The sequence below is a fragment of the Spea bombifrons genome, chromosome 4 (genome assembly GCF_027358695.1).
Source record: "Spea bombifrons isolate aSpeBom1 chromosome 4, aSpeBom1.2.pri, whole genome shotgun sequence".
Classification (NCBI taxonomy): domain Eukaryota; kingdom Metazoa; phylum Chordata; class Amphibia; order Anura; family Pelobatidae; genus Spea; species Spea bombifrons.
In genome coordinates this window covers 67,823,174-67,846,167 of record NC_071090.1, presented here as the reverse complement: position 1 = coordinate 67,846,167, position 22,994 = coordinate 67,823,174, and the positions used below count along the sequence as shown (strand labels likewise).

The window sequence follows — 22,994 nt, the reverse complement described above, 5'->3', positions numbered from 1 at the left end:
TGTTGGTGAGGCACACGGGTTGCTGTCTGGGGGTAATCAACCTCCGAGTTCTCACCGGGTGTGAGTAGAGAGAGGTCCAGCCTGCCGTCGTTAGAGGCGCATGTCAGTACAGAGATTTCAGTGTCACCAGCCCACCACGAAATAGAGGAGTTTCAGGTAAGATTTTTTATTTGTTCTCTTTACTTTAAATATCCTCTGCCCTCTTAGTCAGCATTTTTTTTTGTCCTTGCATGCAGAGGTCAGTCTTTTCCAGAGATACAGAACTAGACAAAACTAGCACAAAATGCTCACTCCCACTCCAAAAAAAGTAAACTTAAAGCAATAGCATGTAGCTTGTGCAGAATGTTCAGTTCCTCTACCAGATGGCTGCAGGAAAAAGTTGTGTAATCCATACTCAGCTGAAAATCTGGCCAAATAATAGCACAAGGACACGCAGTCTCTTAGGTGGTTCTAAGAAAATCTGGCACAGACCTTTGAGTCATTTAGAGAACCAGCTTCTAGAGACGAGCATGCTATTCAGGTGAAAACATCATGTAAACGTAGAAGATCCAGATCCAGTTCCTCCAGATCAGAGCTATCCTCAGGGGAATGCTCCCAATCTTCAGGTTTCAGGAACAAATCCCATTCAAAATAAAGGGTTCCCTGTTTTGCCAAAATTAAGAGAGCTCATGCAGCGAGAGTGGAATAATTCTGGCAAAAGAGCATTTATATCGTACTTGTAATATTTTAAACAAGTCTTCAGATTGCAGGATGATGATAGATGGGAGGAACTCCCCAAAGTAGATTGTTTAATTGTCCAAGAAGACCACTATTCCCATTGGGGAAGTAGCTGGATTAAAAGACTCCATGGACAGAGAAGCGGAAGCTTCCTGCATGCCTTTGTTTCAAGCTGCAGGTTTTCAGGGCAAGGCTTCACTGGCAAGTTCGGCAATGGCTAGAGCCCAAGGTTGTTGGATACAATCGCTTGAAGACAGCCTTCCAGAGGATACGGATAAAGAGATCCTTTACCTCACTTAAAATTATCTAAACTTTTTTGTCAGATACAACTGAGGAAGTCCTGGAATATGGGCCTTTTTCAGTAGCTAGGAGAGCTTTGTGGCTAAGATCCTGGACTGCAGATTCAGCATCCAAGTGTGATCTTCCCTTTGAGAGGCATAAATTGTTTGGTGCGCCACTGGAAGAACTTAACAAATGTCGGATACAAAACATGCACTTCCTCAAGACAAGAAGATCAAGTGGAACAGGCCCTTACAAAAACCCGAGGTCTGACCAACCTGTTAACAGATCGCATTTTGCAGACAATTTGGGGAGAAGTTCAGGATAAAAACAAGAAGGAAAAAATTAAATTCTGACAAAATAGGAGGAAGGCTGCAATGGTTCCTGGAGGCATGGGGAAAAAAAACTTCAGACACCACATGGATCCTGGGTATCATTGCAGAGGTATACAAAATCAGATTTCTGTCTCTTCGCCCTCTGTTCCTGATCTCCTCTTACCTGTCTCCTCTAAGAAATGCTGCTCTACTTTCAGAATCACTTCTTTTACAGAAGGGTGTCAAGAAAATTCCCAGTCATCTAAAATTTCAAGGCGTGTATTTCAGACTCTTTCTACTCCCAAAGCCAGATGGGTCCTTTCGGCCAGTCCTGGATCTCAAAAATGTGAACAGATACATCCGTATATCAACGCTTCAGGATGGAAAGCATAATGTCTGTAACATACATTCTGCAGAAGTGAGATTATATGGCTACCCTGGATGCGTATCTACATGTGCCTATAGCCACAGCATCCAGGAAATCTCTCAGATTTACATTAAAGACAAAAAAGAAAATTCTACCTTTTCAGTTCAGAGCTCTCCCTTTTGGTCTTGTCACCACAAGTTTTTACAGAAATCCTGAACCTGCTAGCAGCGCATTAAAGGGAGAAGGGGGGGTTTCAACTGTGCCATATCTGGACGATTGTCTGATCAAAGCAAAATCTCTTAAAAATCTGATCTAGAGAGTACCATCCAATTTCTACAGTGTCATGGTTGGGTCATCAACTGGGAAAAGTCCAATCTAACTACGGTTACTAGAATTCCCTTTTTAGGCCTAGTTATAGATTCACGGGCCCTTCATCTTTTTCTCCCACAGACAAATGTAAAAAAGGATATGAAGGGAAAATGTTGTCTTATGGAAAGTTCCAACTGTTTCAATAAGGAAAGCCATGAGCATTCTGGGTCTACTTACAGCATCTATACCGGCAGTCACTTGGGCAAGGGCTCAAATGAGATCTCTTCAATTAGAAATTCTGAGCTGATGGTCAGGGAGAGAAGAAGACCTAGACTCAGTTTTTTCAGTACCAGAAGAGGTCCTTGTGCAACTAAACTGGTGGAGAAATCCCCAGACATCTATCCAGAGGCCTGTCTTTTCAGCCCCCGGAATGGTAGGTTATCACTACGGACTCATCCAAAATAGGATGGGGTGCCCACTTGAATTCCCATTTCAAGCAGGGTCTTTGGTCTCCAGGAGTCTCAGCACAATCCTCAAACTTCCGAGAACCAAAGGCTGTCCTGCTAGCCCTCAGAGCTTTCCAACCGTGGATAAAATAGAAATCTGTCAGACTTCAGACAACCACACCATGGTTTCGGATTTGAACCAGCAAGGTGGAACAAGGAAGCTTTGTTCCCTTTGTGCACAAATTTTGGAATGGGCTCAGCTGAATCTGGAAGCAGTGTTCGCTACACACATAAAAGGATCAGCCAAAATCATTGCCAACGATCTAAGCAGACAGAAGTGGTCTCAGGCACAATGGTCTCTGGACCACAACATATTTGCCAGTCTAGTTTCCAGGTTCGGCACTCCTGAGATAGATCTCATGGACACTCGGGACAACAGAAAAGTCCAGCTCTTCGCCTCCCGAACAAAGGAGATTTTCCACACTTCTTTGGACGGACTGTCTTTCCATTGGAATTTCAAGATGGCATACGTCTTTCCTCAAGTGGCCCTGATTCCGTGCATACTTCAAAGAGTTTGGCCAGACAAGGCATGTGTTTTGGTGATAATCCCGTACTGACCGAACCGCAGCTGGTTTTCAGAGCTCAAATATCTGTCCCTTGCTCATTGGGAGCTTTCTCGGACAACAATCCTGCTGGACCACGAGCAGCTTCTCCCAGAAACAGTAGACATGTTTACGAAGACCACTGAAGAAGTCTTTTTCCCGCATTGGATTTATCTCTGGCTTTGAAGGCTCTTTGCACATCTTTTGAACCCCCTCGAAGAGGTCTCCCTGAAGAGGTTATCACTCAAGATGGTTTTTCTTCGGCCAGGAGAGTCAGGGAAATACAAGCACTAACCTCCTCTCTAGAATTTACTGTCTTTCATCATAAAGTGATAAAGTGGTCCTGCATCTTAAACCGTCTTTCCTCCCTAAGGTCGTTTCCAGATCCAATATCAACCAACCAATCATACTTCCCGCCTTCTTCCAATCACCATCATCTCCTGAAGAAGCCAAGTGGCACAACTTAGACGTCAAAAGTGCGTTGGATATTTACCTGAACCTCTGATCATCTGTTCGTGAACTACTTGCCAGATGGCTTACGGAAGCTATTCATTTATCCTATCAAGTCAATGTGAAAATATCCCCATTCTACCAGAGCCATGTCGGTGTCTTGGACGGAGAGGACGGCTGCTTCTATAAAGAAGATCTGTAAAGCAGCAACCTGGTTGTCATTTAATGCATTCCTGAAACACTACAGACGTCTTTTCCTCCTCGGAAGCTTCTTTTGGGCATAAGGTGCTGCAGGCGGTGGCTTCTTGAATCCCACCCGGCTTTGATATCTTTCTATATCCCACCGGAACTACCACTATACGAAATGAAAACCAGAAATTTTTACTTACCGTAAATTTTCCCCAAATATAGTCAGTACGGATTTCCCTTCCCTGTTTTTTTTATACTTACTGTGGAGCAAAGGGCAAAACACATTTTTTCTGGGTAAGGAGGAGGGGGTTAAAACATTCTTATTTAGTTTCTTACAGGCTGCTTGTCCCCTAGGAAAGTACACACCCACTGGTATTGCCACTATATTCAGGGAAAAACAATTTACGGTAAGAAATAATTATTTTGTTCCTTTTTTTTTTCGGGGGGGGGGGAGTCTAGTTTTTTTATAATATATGTTGCACTATAGGGCTCCATTGGCCTGCATGGTTGAATGCAGTACCTTTGGCGCAATCACAAGGCGATCATTATGCTTAGGAAGCGATTAAGGCAATGTAGGTAATTAACAGCAGCCTGTACATGTACAGGGTCACGATGCACTGCACTGGTGACAAAGCCCGTACACGTACAGGCTTTGTTGTGAAGGGGTTAATACAAGTGTACTCAGTCATTACTGTAACAATTGAAGCAAGGAACACATATGAACTGTTCCCAAAAAGTTGGAAGCATAGCATTGTTCAAAATGTCTTGGTATGCTGAAGGGGACATACCAAGACATTTTGGAAAATGCTATGCTTCCAACTTTTTGGAAACAGTTTGGCCTTTCCTATTTGCCCTTTCCTATTCCAGCATGACTGTGCCCCAGTGCACAAAGCAAGGTTCATAAACACATGATTTGAGATGAACTGGAACAGAGACTACAAGCCAGGCCTTCTCCTCCATCATCAGGGCCTTATCTCACAAATGCTCTACTGGATGAATGTGCAAAAATTCCCACAGAAACACCAAAATCTTGTTTTTTGGAATCTGTTATAGGTGCAAAGGGGGGACCAACTACATATTAATGTCTATGTATTCAGAATGTGATGTCATAAAAGTCCCTGTTGGTGTAATGGTCAAGCGTCCCAATACTTTTATCCATATAGTGTACATAGTTATGGCTAGCCCTAAATCATATTGAAAGGGTGGGGAGTCAGAGAGGGCAAGGAGTAAGCAAATCCCCCACACCCCACCCACTCTTAGAATCTATGACTACATACATCTAACCATTATATTGAAATACACTTACCCCAGCGTCCTATAGATGGCAAAGGAGACTACAATAAGAAGAATTGCAATGGCAAAGATAGCAGACCCTAAAAACATAAAAATTATGACTAATAATAATGCAACATCTATATAAGACAGCAGTTATTATTTCTAGGGGTGCATAGTATGATAAATCTTAAGTGTCCTAAAACAAAACTAAATATATTCAATCATTACTATGTTGTATATTTTCTTAATAATGTCATCATAGGGTAGGCACTTTTGTATTTGTTAATCTCACAGCCACTGTTTTTTTTCTTACCTATTGTAATATGTCTGTATGCTTCACTCCCTAAAACATAAAAACATAACGTCAGAAGGTGCTATTTTGCAAAATAATAATTGTACCCTCATGTATATAAAAAAACAAAAAAAAAACCTTAGCAGGTGAGTGATTTTATTCTTCTTTATAAAAGCTAAAAATTGCATGAAACACAAACTTTAAAAAACCATTTTAGTTTGGAAGGCAACAACATATTAGTGCCTCCTTTTCAGTCACTCTTAAAATTCCCCCAGGAAACACGGAGTGAATGAATAGTTATGAATAAGAAAACAATGTGATTAAGGAATTGTATACAGGAAGTTTTTGAGCTTCCAATAGTACTAGAAATGATGTTTCTATTGATTAAATAAATGGAAGTACCGTATTTGCTCGATTATAAGATGAGGTTTTTTTCCAGAGCAAATGCTCTGAAAAAGACCCCTCGTCTTATAATCGGGGTCGTCTTATAATCAGACCTCCACTAGGTCTGACTATGAGACTAAGATCCAGATCCCCCACAGCGATGCAGGGGACCTGGATCCTCCCGTCTACCCCCCCACACACACACACTTACCGGTACTTCTGAGTCCCTGGTGCTTATTCCGGGCAGCATGTCGAGCTCTACACGTTGCCCGGACTAAGCACCGGGCAGCATGTAGAGCTCTACGCGATTCGCGTACACAACCTCTGCTGCAGCCGGGAGGAGGTGCGGTTAGCGGCGGGGGTTGTCCGCGTCGGAGATCACGGAGAACTCAGAAGCTCCGGTAAGTTTGGAGGAGGGAGTGTTAAATGGGGGGCATAAGGCATTTCTGGAGGCAGAGTGCTCTATGAAATGCCTTTTAACCCCCTTAATGCCACTCTGCCTCCAGAAATGCCTTTTAACCCTCTATACGCCACTCTGCCTCCTGAAATGCCTTATAGCTCCCTATATGCCACTCTGCCCCATAATATGCCCTTTAACCCCCTAAATGCCAGAGTGGCATATAGGGGTATAAGGCAATTCTGGAAGCAGAGTGGCACATAGGGGGTCAAAAGAAATATCATGGGGCACAGTGGCATTTAGAGGTTTAAAAGGCATATCATGGGGCACAGTGGCATATAGGGGGTACAAGGCATTTCTGGGGCAGAGTGGCAAGCCAGGGGGCAGATGTGCATAACTAGGGGGGCAGGTTGAAAAAAAAAAATTTTTTTTAAAAAAAGGAAATAAAAACTAAATATTTTTCTCAATCATAGCTTTTATAAAAAAAAAAAATTGTTCACATAGTTTACATGAATTAACATTTACTGGTAAAACTTTTCCTACAGGGTCATCTTATAGTCAGGCTTTTTCTTTTTTTCATAAACTAATATTCAGTCTTATAATTGAGCAAATACGGTAATAGCCGTTTTAAGGTGGCTGTTCGATTTCTATTAAATGTATAGTTAAATGGTACAAGATGTTAAATGTACCTTTAATTGAACTGAAAATAACCGACTACAGTTAGTAAGGGTGTAAGCCAACAAATGCTAATACTATTGATTTATATTTCTCTAATACGATATACATTTAATATCCAGGGATCTTGACATGTTCCCTTTAGTTGACAGTATATAACAAATGTGCAAGATAGGCACACGTAAGAGGGGGGTTATATGTGATACTTTTTCACAAAAAGTCTGCCCATGTAAAGTTTTGTTTGTGCATTCCAGCCATCATATGCACTTTAATCCATAGCTGTGTTGGCACTTTGCATTTTTGTGTGGTCTGTTTTGCAAATGCATGGGGGTTCTACAGAAACCTCCAAATGCATTTGCCCCTTTGCCCACCCCCAGCTAGCTGCTTTGCACGAGATGTTTTTGGTCAAACACATCTCCCTGCATGTGCAATACTTTCCTCCAGTAAGCTTCACTGCACGTCCAGGGAACAGTCAATAAGCCATGGAGTCTTTTTAGATTTAAAGAATGTATATTATGTACTTTGGCGCATTCTTCTTATAGTGGAGGTGTCAGGGACATTATACTGTCCCTTCAAACCTTATGAAACCGATGAAAGCCATGATGGCACTCTAAGGGACAAACAACTGCACACTTACCTGTGGACTCGGGTGCTTGTGTGGTGGCTGTATCATCCTCTGTGTTGTTCCACTTCACGGTTCCATCTGTAGTAACATGAACATAACTGTCATCAGCGTAGCCTGATATGGTTGTTGACTTTGTATCATATGTTGAAAACTTTGCTCCCTGTGTATCTACACTGCCAGATAGCGATGTCTGTTGTGTGTGCATAATTGTTGGAATCTTTGATTCTAGGGACAAGTAAACATACTGTAAATGCTTCCAGACAGCATATCATTTATAAACAGGCTAGGTCTATCATTTGCGAGATATGTTTTTTTATGATGTTAGCGCATAATAGCCTGCCCTATGGTGTGTCCCTGCTCGGGAGCATCTCTAGTTTTATAATGTGGAATTGTGGGTTTTTATCTATTAGACAGTAAGGTGTTTAAAAAGGCTCTCTTTGTGAAGAAATAAAATAATCAAGGCAGCAAAAATGAAGTGCACTTTTTGTAGAACTACAAATAAAATGTATATATCTTTGCAGTGTTGGTCAAATTAAAACTAGGAGTATAATTATATATATATATATATATATATATATATATATATATATGTCACATTCCACATTTGCCTTGGGGTGGAATAGTACATTTTAATTAACATTGGACTTGAATTTGCCAATATTCTCCTTAATGTCTATTATATCTGCATTGTAAGCATACACACATACGGTATGTTAGCATTACACTGACCAGTGGCTGTGTTTTCCCCTGTAGTCCTTTCCACACTTCTGTCTTTTGTAACAATGTCATGTCTGTTATCGGATTTATTCGGAGTGGTTGTTGTACTACGGTCTGGAGGCTTGGCCAGCCGTGTAACCCCATCACTGGTATGTGTTATCGTTTCTGTTTTCTTTGCAGTGAAAGACCTTGTTGTAAGTCTTCCTTTTTCTGTTGACATAGTTGGTAATGATGCTGGGGAACTCAAATCTAGATAATATAGAAACAGGTAAATATTGTGTACACATAACATACTTATTGAGCAATGTCATGTAGCACTGCAAGAAAGTATTCAGAAAGTTAAAACAGCAACTTCTCCTTCCAAAGCCCAAATGTTTACTTACTTCTACCCTTTGCCCTCAGAAGTCCTAATATCCACACTTCACATTTTTTTAATCAGTGATGCTAGATTGCATGTTATTAGTTTTACATATTAATTTGCATTAATGCATGAATTATATTTTTTCCCATGGGACTGCTAGAGCAGCATGCAGTGGTGTGATTCTATGCTAATAAATGTATTGTCCATCAAACTGAGTGGGACTGAAAGAGGTGAAGTTGGATGTGACCTTTGTGATATGCTCTGCCCACGGTGAGCAGTAATCTGTAGCAATGGCTACAAAGAGAGAATGGGGAGGTGCTGCTGGATAATGTGTGCAGAGGTGGTATGAAGAAGCAAGTAGAAAAAGAAAGAAATAGAAGAGTAATGGAGGAAAAAAAAAATAAGAGGGAGAGAGAAGGGTGAGAAAAAAAGGAAAAAGAAAGGTAGACAGCGAGAGAGAGGGTGAGAAAAAAGATGAGGAGAGAGACGATTATTGAAAAAGATGGAGAGAGAAAAAGGAGAGAAATAAAAAAAGTAAGAAAGTGAGACAGGGAAGAAGGTGAGAAAGGAAGGAACAGAAGAAAAATAGAGGAAGGGAGAGAAGAGGGAATAAGTGCATGACATTTTAATGACATGCACACATGCTAGTTAAATACATTATTTTCCAAATAAATCACCCCCCTCACCGGCTGAGACAGTAACAAGTAGTGACAGTATCAGGCACAAACAAGGTTTGGGATTTATAATTTCATACTACTTTCTTTTGCATACATGTAGTTAATATGGATGTGGCTTGTTGCCATGGCTAGCCCCAAGTTGCCTTTAGTGGATGAGCAGTTGTGGAGGGGGGAGTGGGTTGGGGATTTGTTGTGTCCAACGCCGCTCCCCCCTGTCAGCAGAGAACATATGCCCTGGAGAGTTTCCACGTATGATCATGTATGTGGTATAAGCAGATTTTTGTTTATAAAGTAGAGTCTATGTTATTAGGATTCTGTATTAGCACAACCGGTATTTGATACATGTATTGAGGTACTTATTTGGGCAGTGCAAACGTTGTACCTACAGGTTTGATTTTAATAGATATTCATCCCATAACAGTTACAAATTTGCAGACTTTACAAAAAATTAAGTTTTGACTAATGTGTATATTCAGAGCCGGCCTTAAGTATTCTGGACTACTCCTGTGGTGCCCCCCCATCCCAAAAATGAAAGGAAAAAAACCCCCCTTTCTCAATATCTACCACCTCTGCCACTTTTCAGCAACCGCTCGGCACCCCTCACTCTCCATGACTCCGTCACGGTGCCGGCGTTTACAGCTGAGCGCTGGACTATGACATCATATTCCGGTGCTCAGCATGAAACGCCGGCACTGCGACGGAGTCACAGAGAGTGAGGGGCACCGAGCGGTTGCTGAAAACTTCACGAGCAACTGCTCGGCGCCCCTGCCCGGGACTTAAAATAAAGCATCAGGTTTTTTGTTGTTGTTTTAACTTTATTTAACATCCTCCATGTTAAATAAAGTTAAAACAAACTTTATTCAACATGGAGGATTTAAATAAAGTAAAAAAAAAAAAAAAAAATCCGATGTTTTAATTTAAGTCCCGGGCAGGCGCCCCTGTTGCCATGGCGCCCTGTGCGGCCGCATACCCCTAAGGCCAGCCCTGTGTATATTGCAGGCACATACTGGTCACCATATAAGATTACTAAAATTATATAGGCCGTACAAGCTATTATTTAGCTTGACATATCATGGTTTATCATGCCTAAAAGAAACAAAAAAAACATTTTTGTTGTCCAAATTAACTAAAACCAAAAGTCAAAACAAACTGATGAGGAGCCATATGACTACTTATGGATTCAAGATAATAAAGGATCATAACGCAGCAGAATGCATTCTATAAGTAACTATTGTTCATAGGATGTCCCTCCCACTACCTTCAATAACATTCTAAAATGTACTCTAAATATGTGCTAATATACTTTAACCCTGTAAATATTTAAGAATAGGTTAAAATGTCTTACCAATGTGTCTGTGTGAGTAGCCATACAGCACCACCAATAATATCAAATTACAAAGTGTGTACACGACATCCAGGACCTTGCTCAGTCCACAAAGTACAACAAAGTACTAAAGAGTGTAAAGAATAAGTAATACAGAATGGTTAGGGTTATGTTAATATTGGTTGAAAGGGTATGAAATACTCTACTTGGCCATTAAAATGGTTTTGTGTGGATTTTATCAATGGTTTTATTATTTGTTCTATATAGTGCCATCATATTTCGTAGCGCTGCACAATGGGTAGACAAGACATAACAAGTAGTATGTAACATAACAATTTGACTTACAGAAGCAACAGGTGAGGACCTAATTCAAATGAGCTTAGAACCTAATGGCAGGGGTAATATCATTGCCATGACTTGCCCCACTAGATCAATTAGTTGTCAACTGCTAATAACAGCAATACATGGAGTAAGACAGGTAGAAAGAAGGAGAATGGAAAATGTGATTCCAATTTTACTTTGGACAAAAATTATAAAGCTTATAAATATAGGGATCTGAATTAATGCATCATTTAAAAAAAAAAAAAAAAAAAATTAACTCACCTGACATAGGAGCAGGGCTGCTATCAACTTTGGGAAGTTCCATGGTAGTAAGAACTTGAGAGGATGGATCTCCTAAACATAAAATTTCAAGTACCTAGTTAACCTAGTTACATTCAGTATACATTCAGTATACATGGAACACACTGACCCGAAGTACAATTCAGTATATGACACACTGATTTGGTGTTTAATGCACAATAATACATGTAGAGGCCGAGTACAAGCCTGTGAGAACTAGAGATCCCAAAATTCTTTGTGGACATGTATAACGACAAGCATTTTTTCCATGTCAGCTTATGGTACCAATATTATATTATATTATATTATATATATATATATATATATATATTTATATAGAACAAAATTCTCTAAAATTGTACTTTTATGTTTAATGCATAATGGAGTCAATTCGTAGTTATTGGGTATTGCTAGTACATACTTAATTCACATTTAAAAGTTGTTTTCTTGCATAAAGCCAAACTAGAAGTGCCAGCTTTCCTTCTTAAACCAACGGGACAACTGAACCGTGCTTTGTCGCTTGCCATGTGGTTTGGTTCTAATGGTCCCAAGTGATCCTCTGTGTTTGTTGTACTCCAAACTGAGAAAAAAAGTGAGATTAGAATATATATACATATTAGGGCTGCAACTAACGATTATTTTAATAATCGATTAATCGGCCGATTATTTTTTCGATTAATCGATTAATCGGATAAAAAAAAACAATATGCAAATTTTTCGTTTATTTAAAAGAATTTAATGAACTGGATGTTAAAAAACAACTTAAAATTTACATTAACATTCTTATTTTGTTATGATGTAATAAAAAACAATATTTTCAAAGTACAAGAACCCAAACACAATATTTATGAAACAAAATAACCCCAAACATTCTGAAAAGAGGTGGACTATTACTAATCAAGAAACTTTGCCCCAGCACTTTGCACTTTGCACCCAGCACTTTGCACCCAGCCCTGGCACTTTGCACCCAGCACTTTGCACCCAGCACTTTGCCCCAGCCCTGGCACTTTGCATCCAGCACTTTGCACCCAGCATTCAGCACTTTGCACCAGCACTTTGCACTTTGCACCCAGCCCTGGCACTTTGCACCCAGCACTTTGCACCCAGCCCTGGCACTTTGCACCCAGCACTGGCACTTTGCACCCAGCACTTTGCACTGTGCCCCTGCACCCAGTCTCTAACTCTGCCCTGCACCCAGCCCTGCCCCCACATTCTGCCCTGCCCCCACACTCACACTCTGCCCTGCACCCACTCTGCCCTGCACCCACACTCACACCCTGCCCTGCATCCCCACCCCCACTCTGCCCTGCACCCAGTCTCCCACTCTGCTCTGCACCCACACTCACACCCTGCATCCCCACCCCCACTCTGCCCTGCACCCAGTCTCCTGCCCTGCACCCCCCACCCCCACTCTGCCCTGCACCCCCACCCCCACTCTGCCCTGCACCCCCACCCCCACTCTGCCCTGCACCCCCACCCCCACTCTGCCCTGCACCCACACTCACGAACCGCTCTGTGCGAATGGAGCCACTCGCACAGAGCGAACCGCTCTGTGCGAATGGAGCCACTCGCACAGAGCGAACCGCTCTGTGCGAATGGAGCCACTCGCACAGAGCGAACCGCTCTGTGCGAATGGAGCCACTCGCACAGAGCGAACCGCTCTGTGCGAGTGGAGCCACTCGCACAGAGCGATTCGCTCTGTGCGAGTGGCTCTGTGCGATCCGTGCACATAGACATGAAGAATACTTACCTCCGGAACGCGTCACATCCGTCACGTAGCTAAAAGAAGGCGGAGACTGCAGAGCGTGTAGCAGAAGCGGGGAACGCTCGCGGAGGTAAGTAAAAGGAGCCGAGTGCTCCAACAACGAATTGATCACTCGATTAATCGATAACGGAAATCGTTATCGATGATTTCCGTTATCGATTATTATCGATTTTATCGATTCGTTGTTTCAGCTCTAATACATATATAAAAAAAGAAAAAAAGAAAAAGAAAAAAATAAATAAAAGATTTTTAGTGACCGTCTGATGATATAAGTACAGTTGATGGCTGGATTTGTGCAGCATTTAACTGGTGTAAGCGTGTGGCTAACACCACATTCATAAAATACATTGTTTGAATGTTTGTAGATGACTAGGCCTGCAACTAACGAATATTTTAATAATCGATTAGTTGGCCGATTATTTTTTCGATTAATCGGATAAAAAAATGCAATTTTTTTAAATTTAAAATAATGTAAAAAAAAAAACCTTACAATTTACACTTTCATTTCTTTATTGTAATGGCCTCTCTCTCTCTATTCACCTTCTTATTTTACTGACATAATAAAAGCTACAAGAACCCAAACACAGTGATTCTCAAACTAGGTTTTAATACAAAGTTATTAGTAAATATTAATTCATATGTTAACTATTTTTCATATTTAATAAAAACTATGAGGAAAAAACTGCCAACTACCAAACTGCCCCCAGTTATGCACATCTGACCCCCAGCTTGCCACTCTTCCCCCATATATGCCTTATACCTCCTATATGCCAGAGATTCCACTGGGCCCCCTGATATGCCACTGTGCCCCCGACAGGGCCGGCCTTTGGGGTGTGCGACCTGTGCGACCGCACAGGGCGCCACACTCCAGGGGGCGCCGCCGCCGCCGCCGGGTCCTCCCCCGCCGCCGCCGCGGGGTCCTCCGCCGCCGCCGCGGGGTCCTCCTCCGCTGCCGCCGCCGCGGGGTCCTCCTCCGCTGCCGCCCCCTCTGCACCTAAATGAAAACGTTGTTTTTTTTGTTGTTGGTTTTTTTTAACTTTATTTAATAACCTCCATGTTAAATAAAGTTTTTTTTAACTTTATTTAACATGGAGGATGTTAAATAAAGTTAAAAAAACCAACAACAAAAAAAACAACGTTTTCATTTAGGTGCAGCGGGGGCGGCGGAGGAGGAGGACCCCGCGGCGGCGGCAGCGGAGGAGGACCCCGCGGCGGCGGTGGCAGCGGAGGACCCCGCGGCGGCGGAGGACCCCGTGGCGGCGGCGGCGGTAGCAGCGGCGGAGGACCCGGCGGCGGCGCCCCCTGGAGTGTGGCGCCCTGTGCGGTTTGAAGGGGCAGAGGGGGGGTAGTTTGAAGGGGCAGAGGGGGGGTAGTTTGAAGGGGCAGGGGGGGTAGTTTGAAGGGGCAGAGGGGGGGTAGTTTGAAGGGGCAGAGGGGGGGGTAGTTTGAAGGGGCAGAGGGGGGTAGTTTGAAGGGGCAGAGGGGGGGGGGTAGTTTGAAGGGGCAGAGGGGGGGGTAGTTTGAAGGGGCAGAGGGGGGGGGTAGTTTGAAGGGGCAGGGGGGGTAGTTTGAAGGCACAGGGGGGGTAGTTTGATGGGGCAGAGGGGGGGTAGTGAGGGGGGGCGCCAGAGGAGTAGTTCGCACAGGGCGCCGGAACACCTAAGGCCGGCTCTGGCCCCCGATATGCCTTATACTCCTTATATGCCAGTGATATGCAACTGAGCCCCCTGATATACCTTTTACCTCCAGATACGTCTTATGCCCCCGGATTTGCCTAATATTGATATGCCTTATACCCCCTATATGCCTTATAACTTCCAATATGCCACTCGCCCCCATTTATGCCTTATACCTCCCTATATGCCACTGTGCACCCTGATATGCCACTGTGCACCCTGATATGCCACTCCGCCCCCCCATAAATTCATTATACTGCCCGATTCACCACTCTGCCTCCCCCAGATATGCCACTCTGAAATTCATTATACCCCCATACACCACTCTACCCCCCCTATACATCACTCTAACTCCCCCAGGTATGCCATTCTGCCTCCCTGAAATTCATTACACCCCCATACACAACTCTGCTACCCTGAAATTCATTATACCCCCATACACCACCATAACTCACCCATATACCACTCTGCCTCCTCCCCCATCCTATACACCACTCTGCCTCCTCCCCCATCCCATACACCACTCTGCCTCCCCCCATCCCATACACCACTCTGCCTCCTCCCATCCCATACACCACTCTGCCTCCTCCCTCTCCCATACACCACTCTGCCTCCTCCCCCTCCCATACACCACTTTGCCTCCTCCCCCCTCCCATACGCCACTTTGCCTCCTCCCCCCTCCCATACGCCACTTTGCCTCCTCCCCCCTCCCATACGCCACTTTGCCTCCTCCCCCCTCCCAACCACCACTTTGCCTCCTCCCCCCTCCCATACACCACTTTGCCTCCTCCCCCCTCCCATACACCACTTTGCCTCCTCCCCACTCCCATACACCACTTTGCCTCCTCCCCACTCCCAACCACCACTTTGCCTCCTCCCCACTCCCAACCACCACTTTGCCTCCTCCCCCCTCCCAACCATCACTTTGCCTCCTCCCCCCTCCCAACCACCACTTTGCCTCCTCCCCCCTCCCAACCACCACTTTGCCTCCTCCCCCCTCCCATCCACCACTTTGCCTCCTCCCCCCTCCCATCCACCACTTTGCCTCCTCCCCCCTCCCATCCACCACTTTGCCTCCTCCCCCTCCCATCCACCACTTTGCCTCCTCCCCCCTCCCATCCACCACTTTGCCTCCTCCCCCCTCCCATCCACCACTTTGCCTCCTCCCCCCTCCCATCCACCACTTTGCCTCCTCCCCACTCCCAACCACCACTTTGTCTCCTCCCCACTCCCAACCACCACTTTGCCTCCTCCCCACTCCCAACCACCACTTTGCCTCCTCCCCACTCCCAACCACCACTTTGCCTCCTCCCCACTCCCAACCACCACTTTGCCTCCTCCCCACTCCCAACCACCACTTTGCCTCCTCCCCACTCCCAACCACCACTTTGCCTCCTCCCCACTCCCAACCACCACTCTGCCTCCTCCTGTATGGGAGGAGTCAGAAGGGTGTACGAAAGTGGAGGGGAGAGGCGGAAGTTGTCTGTGCGTATCGCCGGCCGACAGTGAGGGGAATCCAGGTCCCCTGCAGCGTTGCAGGGGATCTGGATTCTAGTGTTATAATCCGATCTCTGTTTGAGGTCGTATTATATAAGGAGAGGAGTTTTTCAGAGCATTTGCTTGGAAAAAACCTCTTTTTATAATCGATAAAAATCGATTCGACTAATCGATAATAAAAATCGTTGTCAATGATTTTAATTATCGATTATATCGATTAGTTGTTTCAGCCCTATAGATGACTTACATAAAGAACTTCAAAAGCCACAGAACAAACTCTTGGTAAAGACTTTCCTCCAGTCACACCCCATAAAAAAAAAGTTCCCCTATTTTGCAATTTCAATTATTGTATGTAAGGTACAAAATATAAGAAGAGAGGGACATTGGTTTTAAATCTAAACGTTATTGATACTTTTTATTTTATTAACGAAACATAAAGAAAAGAACATTTAAAAATGTGCCCAGTAGGGCTGCAACAACAAATTTTTATCGATTATAAAATGAGGTTTTTTTCAGAGCAATACCCCTCATTATATAATCCGTTTCAGTGACTCACAGCAGCAGCTCCTACTTACCAGTCCCTCCCTGTAATCACTGTGACAACTGGCCCCGCCCCTTCCTTCTCCCAGAACCACATGGCTGTGACACTCATCTCAATGTATGTATAAAATTAATATTTGGGCTGCTGAAAGTTAGGGGAGGTGGGGGTTAATTGAGGGGCAGTTATGGTTAATGGGGTGTTTAGGGTTAATTTAGGGGCAGCTATGGCTAATGGGGTGTTTAGGGTTAATTTAGGGCGGTTGTGGTTAATGAGATGTTAGGGTTAATTTGGGGCAGTTGTAGTTAACGGTGTGTTTAGGGTTAATTTAGGGGATGCTGTGGTTGATGGGGTCTTTAGGGTTAATTTAGGGGCAGTAATGGTTAATGGGGTGTTTAGGGTTAATTTATGGTAGTTGTGGTTAACGGGGTATTTAGGGTTAATTTAGGGGTAGTTATGGTTAATGGGGTGTTTAGGGTTAATTTAATGATGAGGACTGAGGGTTAATTTAATTTAATAAAGTTAATTTAAAGGTGCAGTTAGAGATAAAGGGGGGCAAACTAAGGGGAATCTAAATCCTGGGGGCAGTGAAGATTAATCCTGTATTTATTTATAAAAGTATTGTGTCAGTGTGATGCGAACGGGTCTGTGAATCTATGAGGGGACTATGAGAAATCTGGGGGGTATAAGGCATATCTGGGGGTATAAGGCATATAGAGTATATAAGGCATATGTGGGGAGGGCAGTGTGGCATGTCTGGGGAGGACGGAGTGGTGTATAAGGCATATCTGGGGGCACAGTGGCATATCTGGGGGTAGAGTGGAGTGGCATATGTGGGGAGGGCAGCATGGCATGTCTGGGGAGGATGGAGTGGTGTATCAGGGGCATTGGTGGGATTCCATTTTTTTTAGTAACCACTTCCGAGATTCCGTACTAAAAAATTAAAACCTCACACACACAGACTCAGGCAGTCTCACACACACACAGACTCAGGCATTCTCTCACACACACACAGACTCAGGCAGTCTCTCTCACACACACACACACACAGACTCAGGCAGTCTCACACACACACACACAGACTCAGGCAGTCACAGGCAGTCACACACACACACACACAGACTCAGGCAGCCTCTCTCACACACACACACATGCAGTCTCTCACACACACACACAGGCAGTCTCACACACACACACGCACACACACAGACTCAGGCAGTCTCTCTCTCTCTCACACACACACACACAGAGACTCATGCAGTCTCTCTCACACACACAGACTCAGGCAGTCTCTCTCTCTCACACACACAGACTCAGACAGTCTCTCTCTCACACACACAGACACAGACTCGGGCAGTCTCACACACACACACACACACACACACAGAGACTCGGGCAGTCTCTCTCACACACGCACACAGAGACTCGGGCAGTCTCTCTCACACACGCACACAGAGACTCGGGCAGTCTCTCTCTCTCACACACGCACACAGAGACTCGGGCAGTCTCTCTCTCTCACACACGCACACAGAGACTCGGGCAGTCTCTCTCTCTCACACACGCACACAGAGACTCGGGCAGTCTCTCTCTCTCTCTCACTCTCTCTCTCACACACGCACACAGAGACTCGGGCAGTCTCTCTCTCTCTCACACACGCACACAGAGACTCGGGCAGTCTCTCTCTCTCTCACACACGCACACAGAGACTCGGGCAGTCTCTCTCTCTCTCACACACGCACACAGAGACTCGGGCAGTCTCTCTCTCTCTCACACACGCACACAGAGACTCGGGCAGTCTCTCTCTCTCTCACACACACGCACACAGAGACTCGGGCAGTCTCTCTCTCTCTCACACACACGCACACAGAGACTCGGGCAGTCTCTCTCTCTCTCACACACACGCACACAGAGACTCGGGCAGTCTCTCTCTCACACAGACTCGGGCAGTCTCTCTCTCTCTCTCTCACACACACACACACAGACTCGGGCACTCTCTCTCTCACACACGCACACAGAGACTCGGGCAGTCTCTCTCTCTCTCACACACGCACACAGAGACCCGGGCAGTCTCTCTCGCGCACAGAGACCCGGGCAGTCTCTCTCGCGCACAGAGACCCGGGCAGTCTCTCATAAATAAGTAAAATCTACTGTAAAAAAAATGCACTTTGAACAATTTCAAGCTGTTTAGCAAATATATATATATATATATATATATATATATATCATATATATATGAAAAGCAGTTAATGAAAGCATTCAATAGAAGTCTGGAAAAAGTATGCACTGGTGCTTTTTAGATAATTGATTGTGAATTGTTTATGTGACAAATGCTATTAATAAAACAAAGAGCCACTAAACGTTTTTATAAATCTTCTTGAACACAAGGTGAAAACTGCAAGAAACAATTTGACTCAAATTGGTATATGCTGTTTTTACCTTTTTTTTCAAAAAGTATTATTATTTTTTTTTTTTTAATTTTACAAATCTATGATGCCTCCTTTGATGTTTTATCAATTGCATTTGTCACATTAAAAAAAATCTCAAGCAATCATCTAAAAAGCACCAGTGCATACTTTTAATTACTATTAATTAATCCCATTTATTAACTCTGTCCCCAGTTTCCCATAGGCATCTTTGTCACTAAACATGGGACTATGGGAAGCTATTTAGTGACAAAGATGCCTATAGGAAATTGGGGATCCAAGTCCCCTGCAGCGCAGCGGGGGATTTGGATCCTAAACCCAATTATAGGCTGCACAACCACAAGTGGGGGGGGGAGTGCGGCCTATAATAGGGTAATTAAGAAATGGTTTGCGCGAACTGATGCAAACCGGCTGAATCCTACCACTGATCATGGGGGTACGTGGCATATGTGGGGGGGTAGCGCGGAGTGGCATGTCTGGGGGGGCAGCGCGGAGTGGCATGTCTGGGGGGGCAGCGCGGAGTGGCATGTCTGGGGGGGCAGCGCAGCATGCTCAAATGTGCATAAATTGTGGGGAGGGCCTGGTTGGGAAATTAAATACATTTCTTGTCTTTATCAATTTGTTCAGATGTTTGTATTTAACATAATTTGTTTATTAAATTATTTTAAATAAATGAAAAATGTACATTCATTTTTTTATCCGATTAATCGAAAAAATAATCGGCCAACTAGTGCCCAGACAAATTAAGATAAGCACAGACAGTGATTCACCACTGGTCCTTGTGGTCTCATTAGGGTGTAAAACACGTTGGGTCAATCACTAGGAAGTAAGCCTGGCAGTTTGTCTATTGGTAATATGAGATCATATTGGTATTTGTTATCTTGTTGGAAAATCACTGCTGATCCATCAGCACAATTTAGATTATTAGCCAATATATTGAGTAATCAAATGAAAAGCTCACATCTGGTAGATTTAAAAGGCAGATTTGAGCCGATAAGTAATTTATAGGTTCAGTTCTCTCTTTTGGAAATTTCTACATTGCAATCTATTTGTGATCTTAGTCTAAGGCGTTTGATTTTACAATTATTGAACAAATTATTTTATTAAATGACTCATTTTTGAGGAGTTAAAAATCCTTACAGCTTGTCCTGTACCAATAACATTTCTGTTTCATTAATTAAGCTTGTAACCTTGTAGACAGGAAAAATTAGAGCCCAGATGTATTCACAGCAGACGCTGCTGGTAAACTCTTTAAAAAGGAAGCAAATAAATCTGATGCATGAATTTCTTTGAAAGAGTCAAAAGGTTTGAAAAACATTTACACTAGAAATAAATGGACGGAAACCTAGCACATGAAACTATTCAAATGCATTTCGCTTGTTTCAAAAACATGGATTTATCTGTTTTTAACTTTGAGGAGTTCAAGTAAAATTTCTTATTCTGTAAAAACACACCTTATGTTTCACTATTTCTAAAGTCCCTCCCCATGTAAAAACTGAGATCTTTATTCTATTCTATCATGAGTCTCTCCATTTGTCTTTAATTATTATTGTTGTTCCAATAGGTTATTGGAGATCCCAATTTGTACCAGCATTGTCACCAAGCCCAACCTGGCCATATAATGCCTATGTGTACTATAAGCCCTAAATGCATCTAAGTATAGAATATATATTATAGACAAATAGAGAGGTTAAAAAAGGCTGCGCTAAAAACAACTAAAATATGATAACCAATAATTTTAAATAAGCTGCTATACTAAGAAACTCTTCAAAGGTGCATATAAAAACTCCCCCACAAATAAATATGTAATAGTGTAAATGTCAAGCAATAGAAAAGAAAGAGTTCATCTAACTTATTATATAAAGTGCTAAATTAGAGGAACTCTTTATTTTCTATTGCTTGACATACATACATATATATATACACACACGCAAATCAGCACTTTGTGCTTTACAATCTTGCATCAACATTCACGTACCCCCAGGCCTCATCTTGTATGTGATCCGAACGTTAGGTGTGTGCCAGGTGTATAGTCACATAAATGTTCTCGTGCAATGTGTACTTTAAACTCAAATAACTTAGCGTTAAGGACCGACTTAATTATGCAAACATTTCTGGGTAATTCATGATGTCATAAACTTTCATGTCATATCCTAGTCCTAGTAGTGCCAGCAACAACGTGTCTTAAAACCAAATGTGCCACCTGTTTACTATTAAGTAAAATTGAGAGTACCGGGATTCATAAAATGTATCCAGCTTTGCTTATCATGCTTCATGATAAAACCTAAACCCTCAGTCTCTAGCCCCTTTTACCATAAGGGATAATGTAAATAAATACTACATGATCAAATTACCTTATTTGGATGTGCAGAAAAGCCACAGATTTGACTGATCCTGCACTAAATTGTTAGCGGCATGTGATGTCACCCTTTGAGTGGACCAAATCAGCATTGAACACAAGCATAACATCACCCACATGGGTCACTTATCTGACTTCACTTGGTACCCGGTTTTAATCACGATCCATAGCTTTTAGCCAATTTTGCTCTTACCTTTGACGTCACTTCTTACGGCATGAAGCTGCAGCTTCCAGATGATCAGAACGAGTATGAGAGCACTGCGTCTCCTTAACAAGGGCTGGGCCATGAGACGGCAGCACGTCTTGCTCTCCTGCTCCACCACAGAGCGCACAGGAGCCGCCAAACACTTACACACGTGGGGTTCCAACGGGATCGTGCAGATCATCCACCGGGCGGCACAGCGTGCATTGTGCTGCGGCGAGCCATGGAGCGGGTTAATGAAAGGACGGCTCTGGCAGGGGTGGAGGAACAGGGGCTCCGTACTTTCAGTTTCACATTTACACAAAGCATAATCCATAGAGTCCTTTAATGGTCTGTTTATGTTTGGCAGCTGAAAGTTACAATATAGCACGTTAAGAACGTATACACGTCTATATAAAGCCAAGAACTTTATATAGTTCAAATGATCTCTCTCTCTCTCTATATATATATATATACGCATACACTGTATACACAGATACACAGGTTTACTATTTATCCTTTTGGATAGATTTGGCTTTTTTGCAAATCCAGATTTTCACTATAATGCCAGTATTTCACACGTAAGTGTAATTAAGTAATACTAGTTGCAAAAAAAAAAAAAAAAGTTAAGCAGGCATCAATAGAAACAACAGTAACCAAAGTACCGGTACTCACGCCAGTGGATGGACCGCATTGCCAGTAATGAGCTTCTGCTGTGGTAACCACCTGTGCTGATATCTATGAATGCTTTTCCTTTGGTAAGAGCGCTTAGATGTAGAATTAATGCAGGGCTGGAGCAAGGACTTTTGCCCCTTTTAAGCAAAAGCTTCTTCTTTTGCTGCTCCCTTTTGTACCCTGCCCTTGGAGCAGGGTCATGTGAGCAGATCATACACATGACACGCCCCCCCGTGGGTTGGCTGTGCTTGTGCCCTGTCCTTCACAGTGCTATACCTCTCCTCCCATGTAGTTCAACTATATAGACAACTGAAAAATCCCAAGCAAATTTAGCATTGAAGGGCATAACTAGAACTTGCAGAGCCCCTGTGCACAAATTGACCCGCCCCCCCCTAATTTTCACTAAGCAACATGTGCCACAGTGTCAACCTTGCCCCAAACAGCTTGTAACTTCTTTTCCCAAAACAGCCTGCCTGTACCATCATTTTCCCTTGCCCTTCTCCAACATACACTATGCACACCATACTCACAAACACACATGTACACACTCATACACACAATCTGTCTCACACCACTTACACATCTATGCTCACAGACACTTATACGTCCACATCTATGCTCACACACACACTTATACATCCACATCCATGCTCACACACACTTATACATCCACATCCATGCTCACACACCCTTATACATACAGATCTATGCTCGCATACACTTATAAATAGACATGCATTATCACATACACTCATACATAGACATCCATGCTGTCAGATATTTTAGGCTGGAAAACAAGTATTTTATATTTCAGTATTTTACATGAACATGAAATGAAGTCAGAGCCATTTTGTTTTTT

General features: G+C 43.3%; 1 protein-coding gene across 1 annotated transcript; it reads right to left on the bottom strand.

Moving 5' to 3' along the window:
- Nucleotides 1-5,284: 5,284 nt before the first annotated feature.
- LOC128491384 (uncharacterized) lies at nt 5,285-21,577 on the bottom strand. The gene is made up of 7 exons (XM_053463708.1): nt 21,473-21,577; nt 11,443-11,601; nt 11,004-11,075; nt 8,051-8,287; nt 7,334-7,399; nt 7,131-7,149; nt 5,285-5,291 (listed from the first exon to the last, which is right to left on the bottom strand). The coding sequence occupies exons 1-7, from the start codon at nt 21,564-21,566 to the stop codon at nt 5,285-5,287; spliced, it is 654 nt and encodes a 217-aa protein (XP_053319683.1). The 5' UTR covers nt 21,567-21,577.
- Between the last annotated feature and the right edge of the window lie 1,417 nt (nt 21,578-22,994).